The sequence below is a fragment of the Oryzias latipes genome, chromosome 17 (assembly GCF_053564925.1).
Source record: "Oryzias latipes strain Hd-rR chromosome 17, Olatipes_Hd-rR_3.1".
In the NCBI taxonomy this organism is placed as follows: domain Eukaryota; kingdom Metazoa; phylum Chordata; class Actinopteri; order Beloniformes; family Adrianichthyidae; genus Oryzias; species Oryzias latipes.
The window spans coordinates 26,719,617-26,738,640 of NC_136253.1; the positions used below are offsets into that span (position 1 = coordinate 26,719,617).

General features: G+C 38.3%; 3 protein-coding genes and 1 long non-coding RNA gene across 13 annotated transcripts in view; 1 reads left to right on the top strand and 3 right to left on the bottom strand.

Moving 5' to 3' along the window:
* Nucleotides 1-426: 426 nt before the first annotated feature.
* mbd3a (methyl-CpG binding domain protein 3a) lies at nt 427-10,672 on the bottom strand. 3 transcript variants are annotated; one of them, XM_011486704.3, is made up of 7 exons: nt 10,468-10,672; nt 9,448-9,604; nt 5,176-5,313; nt 4,877-4,967; nt 4,627-4,804; nt 1,958-2,113; nt 427-1,062 (listed from the first exon to the last, which is right to left on the bottom strand). In XM_011486704.3, the coding sequence occupies exons 1-6, from the start codon at nt 10,485-10,487 to the stop codon at nt 1,963-1,965; spliced, it is 735 nt and encodes a 244-aa protein (XP_011485006.1). In that variant the 5' UTR covers nt 10,488-10,672; the 3' UTR covers nt 427-1,062; nt 1,958-1,962. The 3 variants fall into 3 exon arrangements, with proteins under 3 accessions (XP_011485006.1, XP_078791812.1, XP_078791814.1); XM_078935686.1 differs by having other exon boundaries at nt 427-1,007; nt 10,468-10,633; XM_078935688.1 differs by lacking the exon at nt 427-1,062 and adding an exon at nt 1,623-1,809 and having other exon boundaries at nt 10,468-10,633.
* Nucleotides 5,958-17,071, top strand: LOC144986920 (uncharacterized). 2 transcript variants are annotated; one of them, XR_013650800.1, is made up of 4 exons: nt 11,790-11,837; nt 12,373-12,472; nt 16,438-16,542; nt 16,734-16,860. It is a non-coding gene; the product is annotated as an uncharacterized LOC144986920 (long non-coding RNA). The 2 variants fall into 2 exon arrangements; XR_013650799.1 differs by lacking the exons at nt 11,790-11,837; nt 12,373-12,472 and adding an exon at nt 5,958-6,092 and having other exon boundaries at nt 16,734-17,071.
* On the bottom strand, nt 11,083-13,519 carry uqcr11 (ubiquinol-cytochrome c reductase, complex III subunit XI). Its single transcript, XM_004079185.5, has 3 exons — nt 13,387-13,519; nt 12,510-12,642; nt 11,083-11,409 (listed from the first exon to the last, which is right to left on the bottom strand). The coding sequence occupies exons 1-2, from the start codon at nt 13,434-13,436 to the stop codon at nt 12,522-12,524; spliced, it is 171 nt and encodes a 56-aa protein (XP_004079233.1). The 5' UTR covers nt 13,437-13,519; the 3' UTR covers nt 11,083-11,409; nt 12,510-12,521.
* tcf3a (transcription factor 3a) overlaps nt 13,678-19,024 on the bottom strand; it is a 31,906-nt gene continuing 26,559 nt past the window's right edge. For 4 of the 7 annotated variants that reach the window (XM_011486621.4, XM_011486622.4, XM_078933990.1 and 1 more), the window contains 2 exons: nt 16,011-16,157; nt 13,678-15,930 (listed from right to left, as the gene is read on the bottom strand). In XM_011486621.4, coding sequence (XP_011484923.1) covers nt 16,018-16,157 — 140 coding nt within the window. In that variant the 3' untranslated portion in view covers nt 13,678-15,930; nt 16,011-16,017. Of the gene's footprint in view, nt 15,931-16,010; nt 16,158-17,234; nt 17,471-19,024 lie in introns of those variants that run through there. The other 3 variants (XR_013650412.1, XM_011486623.4, NM_001252242.1) reach the window with 2 other exon arrangements.

Consider the following 19,024-nt stretch of genomic DNA (forward strand, 5'->3'; position numbering starts at 1 on the left):
ATAAAGTTCTATTCTATAACACGTTTAGCTTTTATTACTTGACATGTTTTTTGAATAATAAAAGGATATTTTATAGATTTTCTGCAGATTCAATTCACCAGACAAAATAATCTGCAGGAATTCTTTAACTCCAGACCGAATAATTTCAAACACAAACAGGGACTCAAAGAGTCGAATTATGAAGATTCTCAATTCTATCACCAGTCGGATAAGAAAAAACAAGTTCCCCTGACACTTCAAGTACAATAATCCACAGCTACACACCCATTGTATTTTTTGTGTTATTTATTATTTTTCTTCTGTTTTTATTAGAGCTAAGGTAAAAATGAAATCCCCCCTTTGTGGGATCAATAAAGGAACTCAAAGTAACCTATTTTTAGCCATATTTTATGCATCAATTAAAAAAAAGAAGAGAAAAACTTCATCAATCATTAAGAAGCTGCATTTATTTTTCAGTGACAGTGGTACATAGTTGGATGCACACATTTTCTGAAACAATTTAAACTTAAAAAACAAAAAACAAGAATAAAACAATTCAGCTTATCATAAGATAGAACCACAACCACGCTGTAAGGACCCAACTGCAAACTTTTTTTCACCATCACAACAAGAGTGCCGTGCACAAATACAAAAATACTGCAGTTTGCTCTGTGTTTCAAACACCACTTACAGTGTCGGCAGAAGATACAGAAACACGTTCTGGGATAACAATTTTAAAAATATACACACTTCTCAGAACCAACGTGAACATTATAATACACAAAGACCTTCACATACATATGGTTTGCACCTTCAGCATTGAATTGAAACAGTCATTTACTTAAAGTAACACTGCCTTGTACTAAGCACCATCCACAGCTGCCATGCATTAGTAGAGGTAAACAGAAACTTGAAGCACCCTTTCAGGATTACACAACCACTTGAACCAAGAAAAAAAACTGTTTAGGTTATTGAAATCTGTAGAATGTCTTTGTTTTAGGACAAATTCTTTAGGTGTGTATGAAATCCTGTGTGGAGTAAAAAAAAAAAATCTGAAAAACGTTACCAGTACACATGTCCAACCTGTGAAAGAAACAGACATACGGTTAAGTTAGACTACAGGAATAAAGTAGAGTTAAAGGCCCACTCTACTATGATGAAAATTTTTCTTTTTTTAACATGTCCTTGTGGCATTTTTCTGATGACTGAGGACACATAGAAAGAAAATTCTGTAAGCTCAAAATTTCATTTCTGTGTAGTTCTTTATTCAAATCGCTGTGAATCAGGAGTGGACACAAAACAAAAGCTGTATTCATGACGTATATAGAACACTGAGCACCCACAAGCTTCCTGCACTGATCCATCTGATGCATCAACTTGTAAGTAAGTACCGGTAAGTATATTTTATTTCTATAGCACCTTCCACAGGCAGAAGTCACAAAGTGTTCACAGGTTTTTTATATATATATATATATATAAAAACATTAAAGACAAAAAGCATATACCGTCTAAAACAATCATCCCAAGACCAAATAAAAACAGTTAAAAACAGTTTTTAAAACTTGTAGATGGCTAGATTCATTTAGATTTTGGTTTTATTGGCATCTGGCTCAAAACCGTACGGTTGGATAGCTCCGATATTGCTCGCCATTTTTGTTGTCCCAGTAATGTTAGGTTGGAGGTGTGAGTGGCTGTAACCTTGTGGGAGAGAGTGTCAACAGGGAACCCTGAGTTATGGGTGACGGGAAGAGGGTCTGGGGTTGCTCTGAGCCAAGGGTCCAGCCTCCAACTCAGGTGAATTTCTAATTAACTCCTGCCGCTCTGCAGAAACTATGTCCAAGAAAACGACACAGGGTTTTTGATTTTGGCTAAAATTTGTATACTTATAATTAAATAACCCCTGGCAACACATTTAAAATGGATCAAAAGATGATCAGAGTGGGACTTTAATCAATTCTAAAAAGGCGTTTTCGGATACCTGGACTATAAGTTCTCCTTGTCCACCTGGTCAGTCTTCTCCTCCACTTTGTCCACCGATGCATCAGGAGCAGCGTACTCCACATTAGCCAGAGAATCAGCCATCAGGGCCTCCTCCAGCCGTCTCCTCACACTCTGCACCAAGTCTTCCTGTTTCCTTAGATCAAAACACGCACAACAGAGTTACAGCTAGCAAAAGGACATCTCTTAAAGATTAGCTTTCCTTTCAACATCTCGGGAGATTCATAACTGCACATCTTAACATGGTCTAAAAAGAACCATGTTAAGAAGAAAGAAAATGTTTTTGCAGCTTGATTTACAGAATATGCGAGCTCAGAAGTAATACAAACAACACCATTTGTGCTAGCAGTTTATGGCTGATGTATCTTAGCGACAGAGATTTTTTTTTTACGTGAAACCATTTCTAAGACTATTTCTATAAAAGCTTTTTAAATGTTAGTAATGAATAAAATGTGAAGGAATACACTGGTTTTATTTTGTATCCAGCTGAAAACTGTAGAGTGAACTTTGTTTGGAAAATCTAAGCCTTTTTTTTAACATATATTCATGCATTTAATGAATGAATACAAACATGTTGTACTACTGAACAGGACCAAAGTGTCATGTTTTAAAGTAAGCCGTGGGTGAAGGAGGTGGAAGCGAGGTCGGCAGCCTGCTTCAACCTTTAGGATCCTCTGAGAATGCAGATGCTAAGAGGACAAGGTCCACTGCTGATTTCAGCACAGAAGAACAGGAAGAGCAGTGGACGACCATAAACCAGCCTCTGTCTACTTATAATGTCATTAGGCTGCAAAGGCCTTTCAAAGGAAACACGTCAAAGGCTTTCCACGCCAAAGAAAATTCAGTTGGAGTTAAGACATAGTTATTTTTATGTCTTCACCTTTATTAATGAACATCACTATTACTATAAACAACTAATAATAAACATTTAGTAAACATTTTTTACATTTAGCAGTTATTCTTTAAATTTACACTCAGCTTTGTGGGACCCTTTTGGTTTGTTTATGTCTTTAATGAATATTGATTTATTGGATCATTGTAATTTTTTATTATTTTTCTTAAAGGTTTTATTTATGAATTACATTTATGTATAATTTAATTGCATTCTATTAATTCATATCTTAAAATGAATTTATAAGTGTATTATTGGAACAAAATAAAATCAACTAATTTCACATATTCTTGATCAGAGTTTGCCTAAATTTAATTTCGCTTTGGCCTCAAGGCCTGGCGCCCACATGCATGGACGCCACAGTTTGGCTTATATTAGCAGAGTAGTGAATGGCCCTGTGAGTGAGTGTGTGTGTGCGTGTGTGTGTGTAGACGGTTTAGCTCACATATTAGCTCGGGTCTTAAGAGGTTAAGACAGACTTTATATGTCCGATTTACATAAGAAATCAAATTTCAATGCAGTTGTTTCAGCGGGAAGCATCTCGATACAGCCTGAGTATAAAAGGTTTACACAAAATTTTGAATAAATATGCATCTTTTAAAAAAAATAAAGCATAAGATTTAGTTAGAATAATGGAAAATTTAAACAAAATAAAAATGCATGATGTACGTTGAAAGGAAATTACATAAAATGAAAACAAATCAGTACAAGTCTGCAATACAATATTTCACAGCTGAATAACTAGCTGCACTTCTTGCAGCATTTAACAGGACAAAGTTTCTATTAAAGTGTTTTTAGCCTTTGGATTATGTCAAATTTCAACCAGAATGTTTTCTAAACCAAAATAGAAACCAAAGTTTGCCTGAAATTTGGTTAAGGGTCAATATTAGGTCAATATTCTCTGGTGATGACCCTCAGTTGTATATTTTTGGTTAATAAATAAGCAACGCATCTTTTTAATCCAACGTTGCATTTACAGGAACACTGACTCAACATCAGTGCAGTGCCAAAGCTGTAACTGCAAGAGTATAATATGAATGCATTTAAAACAGTGTTTTTAACATGTTCTTGTGGCATTTTTCTGGTGACGGGGGCATTTAGAACAAGAATTAAGCTCAAAATTGCATTTCGGAGTATCTCTTTATTCAAATCGTTGTGAATCAGGAGCAGATAAACAAATGTTGTTTAGAAAAGATCGTATTTGTGACGTGAATAATGAGCTGAGCGGACCACTAGCTTGATCACCCCCCCACACACACGCACAATGGGAACTCTTTTAAAATAGCCCCAAAGATGATCGCAGGGGATCTTTAATACACAGATTTAAAATTCATGTTCTTCTGAATGTTTACATAAAAATGTTATACCTGAAAACAAAGAGCTTATTGTTTCTGAGACCTAATTCTAGCACGTATCTACTGTGTAAAAATGAAGCCCCGTTTTAGAGCATTGTCTCCCTTTTCTCTGAGGCTCCTTGTTCCTGAGAGGAGAACGTGCGACTTTGATTTCCATGTCCTACAGTTCCAGAAAAAACATGGCAGCTACGCTTTAATTAAAGGATTTATTTCAGAGAAACACTTGGAATCTGCTAAAATTCCAAATGTAGGTCAAATAAATTGTTTTTTTTATTTGCTTATGTCATGTCTTGAGATGCCTAAAATCAATGAACAGACTTTTCCTGCTGAGTAATGTTCACAGTGTTGTCTGACAGTGGGCCAAGAAACCCACTTTTAGGTGTGAATGAGAATGAATCCTACCTGATGTCGTCATCGGTCACTACAAAGGCTTTGCAGAGGGGCTGCGCCGTGTTCAGCCACACGCCGGGGTTTTTCTCCACAGCAGCGGTCAGCTGCCCGGTGATGGGCACGGGGCTGGTGTGCAGGGAGCTGGCGATGGCAGAGAGCAACGTTCTGTCTGAGCAAACGGGTCCAACACCTAGGAAAACACGGCGCTGTGGGTTAGTGGACGGCCGCGTTAAAGGACGCACAAAGAGTGTGCTGCTCTTACCCTGGAGGCCTTTGGGAAGATCCATAGATTTCACCGGCTCCTCTGCTACATCGAAAGCATTCAAGCCGCTCAGCTTCCTTTCCCAGAACAACTAATGATGAACATTAAACAGAAGACGAGCGTGTCTGTTCATGCACTTGAACTGGGGCATGTCACCAGCACATGCTAATAATAGCACACCAACCAGCCTGACCACAACTTAGCAGAAAATTATCCACAAGCGACATTCTTTAGTGGTAAAGAAAAAAACACTTATTAGAGGGAGGGAGCAGGAGGTTTTCCTTCAGCCTCTGACTTACCTGTTTGGGTTGATCCACAGCCTTCTGAGGGTCTGTCTTCACCTTGTTGTTGGGGTGGTTTGTCACTTTGGTCACCGGCTGTTTAAAGATGGAAGCGGTTTGTCGGACGGGTAGCGTTGTGTTCAAATCAGGCTTGATCTGGAAGAGAAGCCGCCGTCAGACTAAACGATAACAAGTCCTCAAGATGAAACTGAAGCTTCATGCGGGCATTTGCACTGTTGACTCCTTGTTTTACTGCAGGTTTGTCAGCACAGACTTGGATTGAGTAAACATCTCCCTCTAAACTCAAAAATAGAATAAACTCCTGATGTTAATCTGAAGCAACGGTCACACTGGGCATGCGTGGTGTGTTCAAGAACACGCTGAGCGCTGGTTTTTCAGCAGGATTTCAGCATATGGCCTGTGTCCAAATTCAAGGGCTGTGTTCGTCCTGGGCTGCATTTGTAGGCTGCTTACATCACAGCGCCGTGACAAGTGCTGTCCAAATTCAAATACGGCCTTCTTTTCCCAGATTTCAAGGATTGGTCTGGTGTATCCTTCTATGCTGTTTATATCCCAAGATGCATTGCGGCAGAACCTGGAGATTTTCTGACAACCATGGTCGACTGTGAAGCGGGAACCGGAGTTGGAGATAATTACACCTCCAAGATTAAAAGTTGGATCAAATAAGCCAGGAAACTTTTGAGCTCCATGCGTGCTTCACTAATTCTCTCTGTTCGGGACTCACGGTTGCTAGGCGACAGGACATTCGCCGATGTAACGGCTGGATTATCTAAAGGCTAGACTTGTCCAAATTCACAGCCGTTAACATCCGGCCTGCCCGCTCGACGAAGGACCTGGCCAACGTCACCCGGGAAGCCCGCGGCCACTGAGGGACGCAGGCCTCGAATTCGGACACGCCCATGGTGTTCACACAGGTCTGTCGCTACCCGATACTAGTGCATGTACCTACAGTTGGAAGAGGCTTGGTGTGAAAATGTCAAAGTGGAGCAAATCTCACTCCAGACTTTTTGTTCCGATATATGAAAGACTAGGTGTCATTAGATTCTGGCCGGGCACAAACCGTGATCATTAAATTCTCCTAAATGACAGATTTTAAAACATTTAGCCCTTCTGTGAATGAAAAGGGACGCTACTCATACATCACAACCAAATCCAAGTCCCTGATAGGTCAAAGTTCAACTGGTTAAACATATAGGGCGAATTCAAAGGCCACATGTTTTGAACTGGAGCCCGCAAACAGACATAAAACTTGTGTAGCGAAGCCCCAAACATGCATATGCGCGTGTTTACATCGAATTGTCCTTGGAAGCGGTCGCTCAAATGTGCATTTCAGAGTCTAGTGTGAACATAGCATTAAGTTAAACCGGTAACTTTAGCTGTAACTGCGTAGATTTTAAACTCACAGCAAAATATCACATTTACCACAATTAATGGATTATGTTGTTCAGACATGGGAGCGCTCCGTTTCAGAGCTGTGGCCGTTATAGGAAATGATCATAATTCAAGGATGGGCTAACACGTCAGAAAATGTCATGGGAAAGTGCCCAGAACAACACGGAACTGGATTAAATGATTCAGTGCCGTTTTGCTCTGGAATCAGCAGAGCTATGATGAACAGTTTTCTTAAAGACTGCCAGCATTAGAGACGTTTTGGTCCCTCGTTTCTCGCAGGAGTAACGTTAAGTATTACCTGTAATAAGTGGAATCTGCAAAGAAGTCAACTTTTTTAATCAATAACTGCAGATGTTCTAAAGCCGCACAACTTCTCACTACACACTTAAGACACTTTTTCAGACAGACATGAACATTAACACACTTTTCTCTCTTAAAGTCTCAAAGTTCAAACCTTCATAGAAAAATAAGTTCATTATTATAAGACCCTGGACTTATTCTATAATACTGGACTTTTTTCTGAAAAAATAAGTAGAATGAATGAATAAATAAATAAATAAATAAATAGAATGATACTGGACTAAAAAATTAGTGCACAAATAAACTCATAAATAAGGGTTTACTATACGAATTTTGGGGTATTGATTAGGATTTTATCTTTTCACTCAACAGCAGTTCCAGGGTGATTCATCCATCACTGCAGAGCAGAGAGGCTTCAAATACTGTGGCTACTGTTCAGGTCTCATGACATTTAATGACTCTTTGCCAGAAGGCATGTGAGGACGTTCTAACGGCCTAAAAGGAGGTTGCACACTCTAATGACGAGACTGCTCATCTCTGACTTAATCTCTACTAAGCTTGCTCAGTCCACAAAGTTTATAAAAAGGGACTAAGTAAACAAATGTCTTTTGTGTAGAAATATTGTTAATGATGAAAAAAAGTAGGGTTTAGTCTTTTTTCTAACAGACTTCCCTGATGAGATGAGTTGAACAGTTATTACAGATGTGAGAGCAGGCAGATGTTCAGCCAATTGAGTCTAAATGTGAATTTGTCCAACCATAACCCAGACTAACATCTGCACACTAAATGTTCGTTCTAGAAGGAATCCGTTTTACTGTCAAGTGATGACACACCAGACTTACAAAACAAGTGAGCTCAAAAATAAAACATGTAATTATCGTCAAATTTTCAAACATTTTTATCAGGACACGTTAATCCTCAAGCTTCAAACCACTGTCTTCTATTGTTTGCTCTCTTATTCCAGAATAAATTGTGTCTTAAAAATTTGCTGCATCTTTTTTGAAGCCGTTACTCTGAGTTCTTCAAAACACACAAGTTTTTGCACAAAAGTTGCTTTTTTTCTTTGTCTTTATCTCTCTATATTAAAATAACTGATTTGTTTTTCCGATTAACTGTTAGATGTGAGCTGTGTTATGAGCAGAGCTATTATGTGTGAAGCATGTTTCATGTGAGAACACATTGTACCAGAGATTTGGTCAATTGAAGCAGATAATTGAAAAGAAAGTCTTAGTGTTTTAGACTCTCAAACATCTGGAGCTGATGTGAAAGTAAGAGCACAAGCTGCTTATTACAAAGTAAAGGAATATCTTATTGTTACAAATAATATATTGCAGTATTTCCAATGCACATTGTTTGCTTTTTAAATCTGAAATTAGCCCGTGTATTGAAAACAGAATAAACATAGAACTCTTGCCGACCCGATTCATGTTCCCAAAATGATGCTGCACCATCATGACATGGACAACACAAAGATATATGAATTTATTTATTTAGGATTGAAAATCCTCTTTGTATGACTGCTCATTTAATCACTGCAGATTTCCTAAAATACTTAAAGACCCATTCCTATGAATTTGTGTTATTGGTGTTTTTAAAGACTCACTCCGATCATCTTTGGGTCTCTTGTAAAAGCGTTCCCAGTGGTCTTTTAATTAGAATTATGATGTTTTTAGGCTAAATTAAAAGAAAACCTGTTGCATTTTCTAAGACATTTTTTCTCAAGAACGGCCGGAGTTCTTCCCTGAGATGTGGGTGGGACTGTTGGCATAGACGCCTCGGCTTTATTTCCCATGAGCTCTCCGTTTACACTCTCTCCCACTAGCTTACAGCCCCTCACAACCCCAAGCTAACATTAGTTGTGCAACAAAAATGGCGAGCAATTTTGGAGCTATTATTGCTCGCCATTTCTGTTGCTCTGCTGTTAGGTTAGGGTTGTGAGGTGTGTAAGCTAGCAGGAGAGAGTGTAAACAGAGAGCTCTCAGCATTGGGAAGGGAGGGTTGGGGTTCCTCTGCGCCAATAGTCCCGCTCACAACACAAACTTCCAGTGAACTAGTGCTGCTCTGCAGAGACTATGTCCTAGAAAAACGACACAGGGCTTTTGATTTTGGATAAAAACGCTATCGTCTTGACTGAAAGACCACTGGGACCACTAGTAAAATAGATGAAACAGTGATCAGACCAGGAAATGCTGGGATTTAACCACCAAAAAGAGATGTCGATTGGAGTGGGTCTTTAACTATTTTATGAAGACACATTCCAGTTTTTCTTTAGAATATTGTTTCTAATCTGGAATAAATTCACGACAAAATAAAGACAGTCCAGCCTTCTACAGATTTTCCAACTGTGGCACATTTTGATCGAAGCCTTATAAATACATATATACATACACACACACGACACACATCCATATATTAAACCTTATCAGTGTCAAACTATTATCTAAACGCTATTGTTTTTTTGCAAAGTGGGGCAAACCATTACATACAACCTTTGACAAAGTTTTTGTCTGTTAAAAGTTGTTTACAGTTGATTATCGCAGAACCCTCAAACAAAAAAGAAGAGAGTTTGTCGCCCACCTTGACCCGATGGTTTACGTCATACAGATGTTTGTGCCTGCTGGGCTGTGCTTTGGGCTGGAGGGAGCGTCCACCCCTGGAGAGGCTGGCAGTGGCATCCAGACGAGGGTCACTGCGGAATATCGCTGGCTTGTTGAGAACACGTCTCACGGGCAGACTAGAGGCAGAAAATAAATCATCAACATTAATATCTTAAGGGACTGGGGCATAATTCATTACTCTTTAATCGAGGTATTGTTATTGGAACTGGGTGTTTTTAACAAAGACGAATATTCATCAAATAAATAACACAGTGAAATCACTTAACCTGTTAGTTTTGATCCACATCTGTCTCTTCCTATAATGTTTGTATATTTTATGTTAACTCAACAAGTTAGTGTTTGCTTAATTTATTTTTTGATTAATTAATCTTTAATTTAATATCAATACAACTTTAAGGTTTTTCTTAAACCCTTAAAAAACTGATTATTATCATCGTATCTGTTTATAATGATTCTTTATTACAGGATTAAAAATATTACCCATAAGGCCTCAATTGTTAGCGTATGATCTGTGGTTCATTAACTTAACAGTAACTTAACATGTTCAAAGTTTGCAGCCACTGTCTCTGAATTCTGAGGACAGGCGCGGAAAGTCCACAACTTTTAGCACTTTCAGTAAAGTAAAAGGCACGGACGTCGCGGAAACGGCAGAGCATGGGTCACAGAATTCGGCGTGACACCTGGCCCCGCGCGCTGCAAGTCAAGCGTGTGTAAACAATGAAACTTAGCAAGCTAATCAAGCTAGCAGCGACCGGAACGCCATGATCCCAGCTAAGAACTTTGGAAGCCGCGGTTCATAATCCCGACATGCACCTTTACTTACACACTCGACACACACAAAACATTTGTGCCCAAGAAACATCGAGAGAAAAAATCCAGACATCTGTAAATTTGCTGGAAACTACAAAACAGATGTACGCACGCGTGAATTTCTCCAAAGTCCCAAATCATGCAACCACAAATATTAGAAACATTCTACCTTTTCCTCTCCATTGCCATGAATGTCTGCTTTGTCTTGGTTCTTATTTTTAATAGTGAAGAGGTCAAAGTGAGCAGAAAACGGGGTTCTTCTTTAAAAATGCAATCATGAATTTACAGTCTGTTAATTTAGCTGTCGTTACCGCTGTCAGGACTTTAGCAAACAAAGATCACTCCGCCAGGGCAAATAACCCAAAAATCACTGTAATCCATGCGCTGATATGTAAACTAGTCCAGACGTGACCGCTTTCAAATTTCTGTGCTGTACTTTCTAACAAAGAAAATATTTATTAAATAAAATGTAAGAATACTCTAGTCAAGTGAAATAAAAATTTGAACATTTTAAGTAATCAAAAAAAAAAATCTTAATTTGAAATGAAATATATTTAAATCTAGAAATACAGTTTGAATATTTACGTACATTTTCTTACCACACTTTTATATCTTGAAAAATAATAAGTGTTGTTGGAGCAAAATTCTTCAACAAATTATAGTTTTGTAGAATTTTCCAGACATCAGTAATAACAGAATAAAGGTTTCAGTGTGATCTATTCTAGGTAGGTAGGCTGTAATAAACCATTGCGCACAAGAAGAATTACACACAACCAAAACGGAATAAATGTAATCATTTTAATTTTGTATGAAAACCAGGAAACAAATGTAACCCGTGTAACACAGGTCAGCTAAATAAACAGCAGATCTCACACCAAGCAGTCAGAAGAAGCAGAATCATGTCTGTAGTTTATTTTCCTTTTTTTTCATCCATGTTGACAACAGCAGACGATTATTAAACATCCGATGGCAAAAACATTTTGGCAAATGTTAATAAACAGTTTAACGTTGAGTGAGGAGCTGGATGAAGACGATGGAATCCTGCAAACTTCCTCATCAGGAGACCAAATATGGGATTGTGTCCGAAATCTGAGACCTAAAAAAAAGTAATCTGTAGAGAGAAAACAAAAAAAAACATGATACATTTCATATTAACAATGTGGCAATATAAAAAAAAGTACCACGTATTTAAAGTTGTAATAGACTTGACTTTGACATTTACACTTTTCCCATTTTTTTATAACTTTGTCCCAAATGTTTGGTGTTTTTAAGAATTTGTGTTTTAAATATGTGCGCATGCATTAGTTGAATATAAAAGCTGCACATCCAAACCTAAATACCTAAAAGGATGAACATGATAAGCACATTTTCTTCGGTGAAAAACTAGGAATATAAAACATTAGTGTTTTATAGAACAGACTTTTTTTCCCCCTTCTACTTTGCTACATAAAACTACAACAAGAAAAAATAACCAGAATGTTTCTCAGCTGCTGCTCTTCTGCAGGTTTCAGCAGCTGTGGCCTGAGGTGCCCTCTAGAGGTAAGAGGTGTTATTGCAGGTACAATTCATCCACAAACAGATGAAGTGGTGCTAAAATGCTGGCATGTCTTCTCCTTTTGGTGATGTGAAGTTTTTTTCTTTCATTCATCAGTCGATCACATTATTTGTTGCAGTCTTGTATTTTTCTGCAGTCCAAGATTTGTTGAAAGAGCACTTTGACCATCATTTACCACCAATAAGACCATAAGTGTGTCTGAACATAAAGCTTTATTCTGATTACATATACTAATAAATGCTTGTTTGCACACATCTGCGCACAGATTTAGTGCAATAATTAATTTTTTTTGCAATAATTTAAATCATTAGTTATTAAAAATTAAAAAACACGATTTTAGAATAATAGATTGATAAACCAATATTAATTAAAGTCGTATTAATTTGAAAATTGAATCAAATTGTAGAACTGTAAACTCTGATAAAATCGGCTTACACCAAACAGAATTCCCTTAAAAAGTTAATATTTCATGAATATATTTATAAAATATGTTCTCTAACAGCCATTATTTTATCTTAGCTGAAAGATCCACTGTAACGAGTGTGGGAAGTTATGTACCAATGAGCAGCGTCCACCGTCAGCTAAAGCAACAGAGCAAAGATGAAAGACGTTCAGTTTAGTAAGTAAGCAGCATCTCTGCCACACTTATGACCTACCTCACACCTCTTTTAGTCATCCTTTTTGAATTTGCCATTGATGTAAGGAACATAATCCAAAATCAGCCTCCAGTCTGTTAAGTAGACCAGGGCTACACCTCCTGTTGTGCCCCAAACAGCCATAGTGGGTAACCTGCAGATGAGAGATAAAAAGAGGTTTGAGTTCACTTTCTGAATTATATAATGCATGCATTTTATTTTAAAGCAATGAATCCTAATGATTGATGCAAAACGAGTAAAAAAATGTGTTGATCGCCACAAATAACAACCCACAACAATGACATTTAAAACCCTACACATGAAGGGTTTTCTGTTTATTGTTTGAAGTCACTTATATTTTTATAAAAAAATACAAAATATCTGATATTTCTTCTCTACAGCCAATTAAAAAAAATTGACATTTTTACTTTATGAGTTCACACCATAGTGTGAGAAAAAACGTTACGAATTAACTATTAGTTTTTAAAATGACACACAAAAAAGTATCGACTTTTATTAAAAAGTGAAATGTTGCAGTTAAACTTACCAAAAGGGATTTGAAAAAGCTAAATTTCATAGATCTCTGCGACTGAGGTGAGGCAGTTTAAACTTGAAAGTTGTAAATGTGTATTTACAATTTAGTGTCGTTTCGAGGCAAATTTCATTGACATTTATCGAGTTCTTCTCATTAACCAATAATTGCTGTACAAGAAAATCCGCTCTGCAGATTCTCGTTTCAGTCATTATTAGCCCGTGAAAAATCATGAGATTTAGCACATACACACATAGCTCCTGTGACCTCTAGGCTAACAGCTAACGTTGGACACGAGCTAGCTAAGGTCCACATCGTTAAAGACACGTTTCTTTTAGCTAACGACAAAAAGTAAAATCAACTTACCATGACTTAGCAATGGCTACATATTTCTGTCCAATTACTTTGCCAAGCATGCTGGTATAAAGCAAAGATGCCCTTCCAACACAGGACGTGCCTCACTAAAAAGAACCTACTAGTGCGCATGCACACCAATCACTTCCGGTACAGGCACGGATTACAAAATAAAAGCGAAATTATCATCTCACTAAACGCAAATAAAGATGAGCAGCATGTATACACAACACTAAATCAGAACTTTTTTTTTACATAGGTAAATGAACAATATTAATAGTAAAAAATAACCCGACAAGGACATTTTTATTAAAACTGGAACATTTATTGCTACTACACTGTTATGTACACAACAGTTCTTGATATCTATTTTATTTATATATATATATAAAAATAGCAAACTTGAGGCACTTTGAAGACAAACCATAGATAGATTTTGTCCTCAAACATGAGAGAAGACATAACTCTTGCAGGTCATCTTTCACAGAGGACAACACAATTAACATTTAACCAAACAAAGCAATAAAAAACAACCAACCAACAAACAAATAAACCAAAAACACAGGTGTTATCTTAGAGGCTATATTGATGTAGATTTATGATTTATGAAAAAAAAGTCTTTAGTAGCTGGGTTTAGGTAGCCGATAAAGAAAACTAGATCAGAGGGCTGTCCTTAAGTCAGAATTGGGATCAACTAACAAATATTGTTACAAATAAGCTTGTAATATAAAACGACTACACTGTGACATGTATTTCAGCACACAGGTCAATCCAGAAATAAAAAATCATAATCACATTCTTAAAAAAAAATCATAAAAATGGGAAATAAACTTTTATTACAATAAGTGTCAAAGTTGTAGACCACATTATTATTCAGTGAACAAATGGCACGCATACACTGGAGCATATTTCTTCATTCAACAGATGCCACTGAAGTAAACTTATTTATCCACATCTGTAATACGAGAAGGTACTTTTCTTTTTTTCAAAAAAATGAATACAACGTTCTCTAACATGTTGCAAACACATATCAGGCACTAGAAAGAAATCATCAAGTTCCAAAGGGAGGAAAATGACCAAGGCCATCCTTTCAGAGTCAACGGGGAGTTCATCATTTACTGAAAGTTAAAAGTGTGGTGGCCACTTTGTCCGCCTCTACCTTAAACTTATACGGCTCATCAGCCAGCTGGATGTTAGGCAGTGTGCAAAAAAAACAATCCAATTGCAACTGCTCTAACATGTTTTGTGTTTAGAAAAAAAAAACACAATATCACAACATGTGATGATAATAAACATAAAAATAAGGTCATCAATTTTAATGTTTCAAAGCCTCTGGCACCAAAGAAAACACCAGTTTGTTCCTGGAAGCTAATTTTGAGTCCTCTTACATTAAAACAATGTAACAAAGAAAAATATAAGACAAATGACACAAGAAAACCTCTTACAACTATGTTACAAAAGTAAAAAATAAAATAAAAAAACTGTATATATATAAATTATCCAAAAAAAGGAAGATCCTTATAACAGGTTCCACATTGTTCAATAGGGTAGAGGGACAAGAAGTCAACAGAGAGCAACCAGGCAAAAGTGAGAATTCTCCCAAAGGTAACGGTAACACTTGTGATCCCTTTTCAATACTTATTTGTCTCCAACACGAGTTCTTCTTGGATCAGAGGAAATGAAGGACGTGGGGCAAGAGGCCGATGCTGGCTCTATGTGGGTCGGAGCAAAAGGAACTTCACAATAGTGAAGAAAGTCCAACAACAGCCTCTGTGAGGGAGGACTGGGCCAACTTATTCAGCCTCACTTTGGATCCAGTATTTATGCCGAGTCCTGGGTTTCCCTCGGTGGTGGCGACTCTCTCCGCCGGTTTTTCTATTTCACTTGCATGGAAGTGACAGAAACAAAAGACTTTTAAAAGTGGAGACTGGGATCCGCAGCCAAATGAAACAAGCAATAAATAGTCCCAGTAACACATTTGACTGTTGCACACGATCGGCCACTGAAAGAAATCCAAGAAAAATACCAGCAAATCCAAAACACCAGTCAGTTTTTGAATCAGTCTTACAAAAAGTTCTTTTTTTTTTCAAATCACATACTAAGTGTGTAGCCTTTTTAAAGCACAATGACCAAGCTTTTTTCAATCACAAGATATAAATCCTCCCTCTGTATACCAAAAATGTAAGACCTCTTTTTCTGTAGGGAATGCCGATAATTATTCGTCCATATAAATCGAACTCTGCTCACATGAGAAGTTGATCCAAAAACTATTTGATCCAGGCTAAACTTGCTCCCAGGAATAAAGCAACTTTACTACAAAAATGTCATTTTAAGAGCATCCTGGTGTTCAACAAAGTCCTCAGTTGTCATAATTGGAACTTTTCTTCTTTATACACCTTTTGTTGTGTGTGTAAGTTTCTTGTGCTTGAATTCCAGTCCTGGAATGTGGCCGCCTGCTGAGTCAGTGTGTGCATGTGTGCTTGATTTACCCACACTGAGATGCATGAAAATGACAGATAAGGCCACATGATATGAAGGCTGTACAATCAACAGGAACTGAAAAGAATACAAACATTTAGATTAGATAAATAAAAATAGAAATGAGTGACAAACATTGCATACAAATCTTCACTGACCTGAGGATTACATATGGCTCACAGAATTGTTTCCATCCCCTCCTAGAGCCGAGTGGCCGCCGGTGAGCTGCATCTGAGGGTCAACACCTGAAACTTTCTCCTCCTCTCTCCTCTTCAGACAAGCAGCTTTAGGATTCAAATTGCGCTCTTAAAAAATTAAAATAGAATAAAAAATCAGTTTGAAAATGTCATTTTTTCAGTAGAAATGTCCATTGAAATTCAGAATATATTAAACTATAGACCCCTTGCAGTGATGTCACATGCTGTTGTCTGCCAATTTCGTAGTCAAGCACATGGTTTTGATACATTCAACGGGTCAAATCGGACTTCGGTGTAGAAAATTAGCCACCAGACTCATTGTGGTACGCATGCATTGCTGTTGGTTGAAAAAACGGGAAAAACTCCTAATTCAAGCGTCTCATTTTAGCGATTTCTACGGGATGACGACAGAAAACGCTGCGTGGTCGCAGTCGAACAGGAAAGGTGGCAGCCTACAGATGCCAGCACACACTGTAGTGAACATTTGTGTCAGGTAGACCTTTGGTTACACATTTCCGTTATCTTAAAGCAGTATCACAGATTCCTGCAGAGCCTGAATGTGGCGGTCTCCATTATCCTGACCTGCACCACGTGGATGATCAATTATTATTGTAATATTAATGCCATTGAAACTCATTGCATTGTTGGAAAATGAATGTTTTTTGTTTTTTCTCAACACCAAAGAACCCAGTCTTTTGATGCGCACACTGCAACCTTATCCCGACGGCCGTCCTGCTCCCCGACAGAGAAGACACCAGACGTGGGATCGGATCTGTGGCAGACCCGGCAGCCCTTCATTTTGTCTTGCAGACAACACAGAGACAACGGATCAAAAGTAGACGGTCAAGTGAACACGACAGAGGCTGACACAGCAGTACTGTCTCTGTTTGACTCCCACAGTTTGGTTCCCAAAATGACAGAGCTGGTGTTCACGCAGGGACTGCAACATCACATGCAAGGGGTCTATCCAGTTATTAGAGTAAAACAACAATATAAGACAGAAATACAGGAATATAAGAGTGTGGAAATGAACTTCATGCATTTGGCAGAGAAGGGATTTAGGATTATACTTCCTCAACTTTCTCCTTTTCTTTGAAAAAAACCCCAAAATAAGTGATGTATGAACAAATCTGAAGCTTCAAGAGAAGACGTTGGATGTCTGATCAAATCTTCTGGCTGACCTACCTCGCACCTGCTTCTCCAGGCTCAGAATAACCTGGACAGCCTGCTGCAGGATCACAAGCTTGGTCTGGGCCTTGTCGCTCTGCAGGTGGACCTGACACATCCTGCCCAGCTCCCTGAAGGCCTCGTTTATGTCACGAACGCGCACCCTCTCCCTAGCGTTGTTAGCTAGGCGGCGCTCACGCTCCCTCTGCTCCTTCTCCTCAGCGGTCAGGTTCTCATCAGTCACTGTGACAAGGCTGCAGCGAAAGGCAGGGGTTGGAGGGGCTGGTTAACAAACCCGATACACCACCCATTCTAGACCTAAACTAATTCCACCAAAACCATCATTCCATCTCGTCAAATTGGACTTAATAAAAATATTTTAGTCTTGGAAATTCTTAGTTTCCTGACATATTTATTCATTTCTCCGTTTCAAACTGCTAATGAGAAGATCTGAGCAGAGGTGGGCTGAACTCCAGGAGAACGAATGAGGGGCAAGGAAACCAAATAAACGCTTAAAAAAAGTGCTCGCTTTAAATGTAACGGATTGTTCAAACAATGTCATAAACGTAACGTGGCAAAATATGTTTTGGTCATCTGGTCCAACATGGAAGTCGAGGGGATGTGGTTACCAACCAGCAAAGATCTGGAGAAAAAAGGAAGCAACCCTCTCTGCCAAATGCAGGATGGACAAACAACCACAGAGAAGAAGAGATGACAAAGAAAAAATAAATACATCACATGACGATGCATTTATCTGAATGTGAAGAAAGATGTCGATTAGTTTCAAAGCTTGAACACCTGAAAGCAGAGGTCACGCAGAAAAAGGAGAAAACAGGAGTGAACGCAGAATGAGCATGGACGCCTCTACAATGATGGGAACACTGCTGTGTGAGCACACCACAGTAATTAGGATCAGAATCTGCATGTGAGGGTTAACACACTTGCATTTGAGCAAACCTATAAATCTGTAACCGAAATCCTTTAGTGCATCGTCTCAGCTCACATTCTGAAACTCTGGAGACAAGAGGAAAGGACGTCTCTTCTCCGGTTTGTCCTTGTTTAGAGAATGATCCCGCAAAACTGCAAAGACTCTGTCAATCAAATACTTGTTGCTGACTAATGGTCGACATTTAAACAGGAAGTGCATTTAAACAGGCGACTACAGTGGTAATCAAGAGAATATACCGTACTCTTCGTCAAACAGCAACACAATCGAATTTGCATCACTTTAACTCGAGTCTTTCTGACGCATCACCTGCAGATTCAACTAAATGATGGAGATTCTTTCACAAATACAAAAACCACAGCAAGTTTGGTGCAAACCTATGCTTCTAAAATATTCTGAAAATAAATATGTCAGTAATATTCACATCCATCACAACAAGTTGTATTAATATATGCAGAAAAACAAATGCAGAATTTTTACTAAAATGATTGATGCCATAAACTAAACGTACTAACAAAACCAGACGGACCAATGAGATTCACCGGAGAGATCAGAGAGCAACTCTTAACTCTAGAGTTTCAAAGGTTAGATTTTGAAACCCCCCCCCCCCCGTAGCAGGGGCGTCACTTTCAATGTAAAGTCAATGTGCAGACGCGATCAAAGGGGCTGCGGTGGGATTTGAGCATCAGGTGTGGTGGTCTGGCAGCAGCACATCTCAGGCTGTGCTGTTGTCAAAGTTCAAATATCTTAACTTTGGTGAAGAATTGAAAAGGGACTGAAAGTGACCGCAGCTACGGCATTAAGACGGTGAACCTCACTGTACGGAGAGTCTCTGAATGATCTTATGAACCCAGACAGGGAG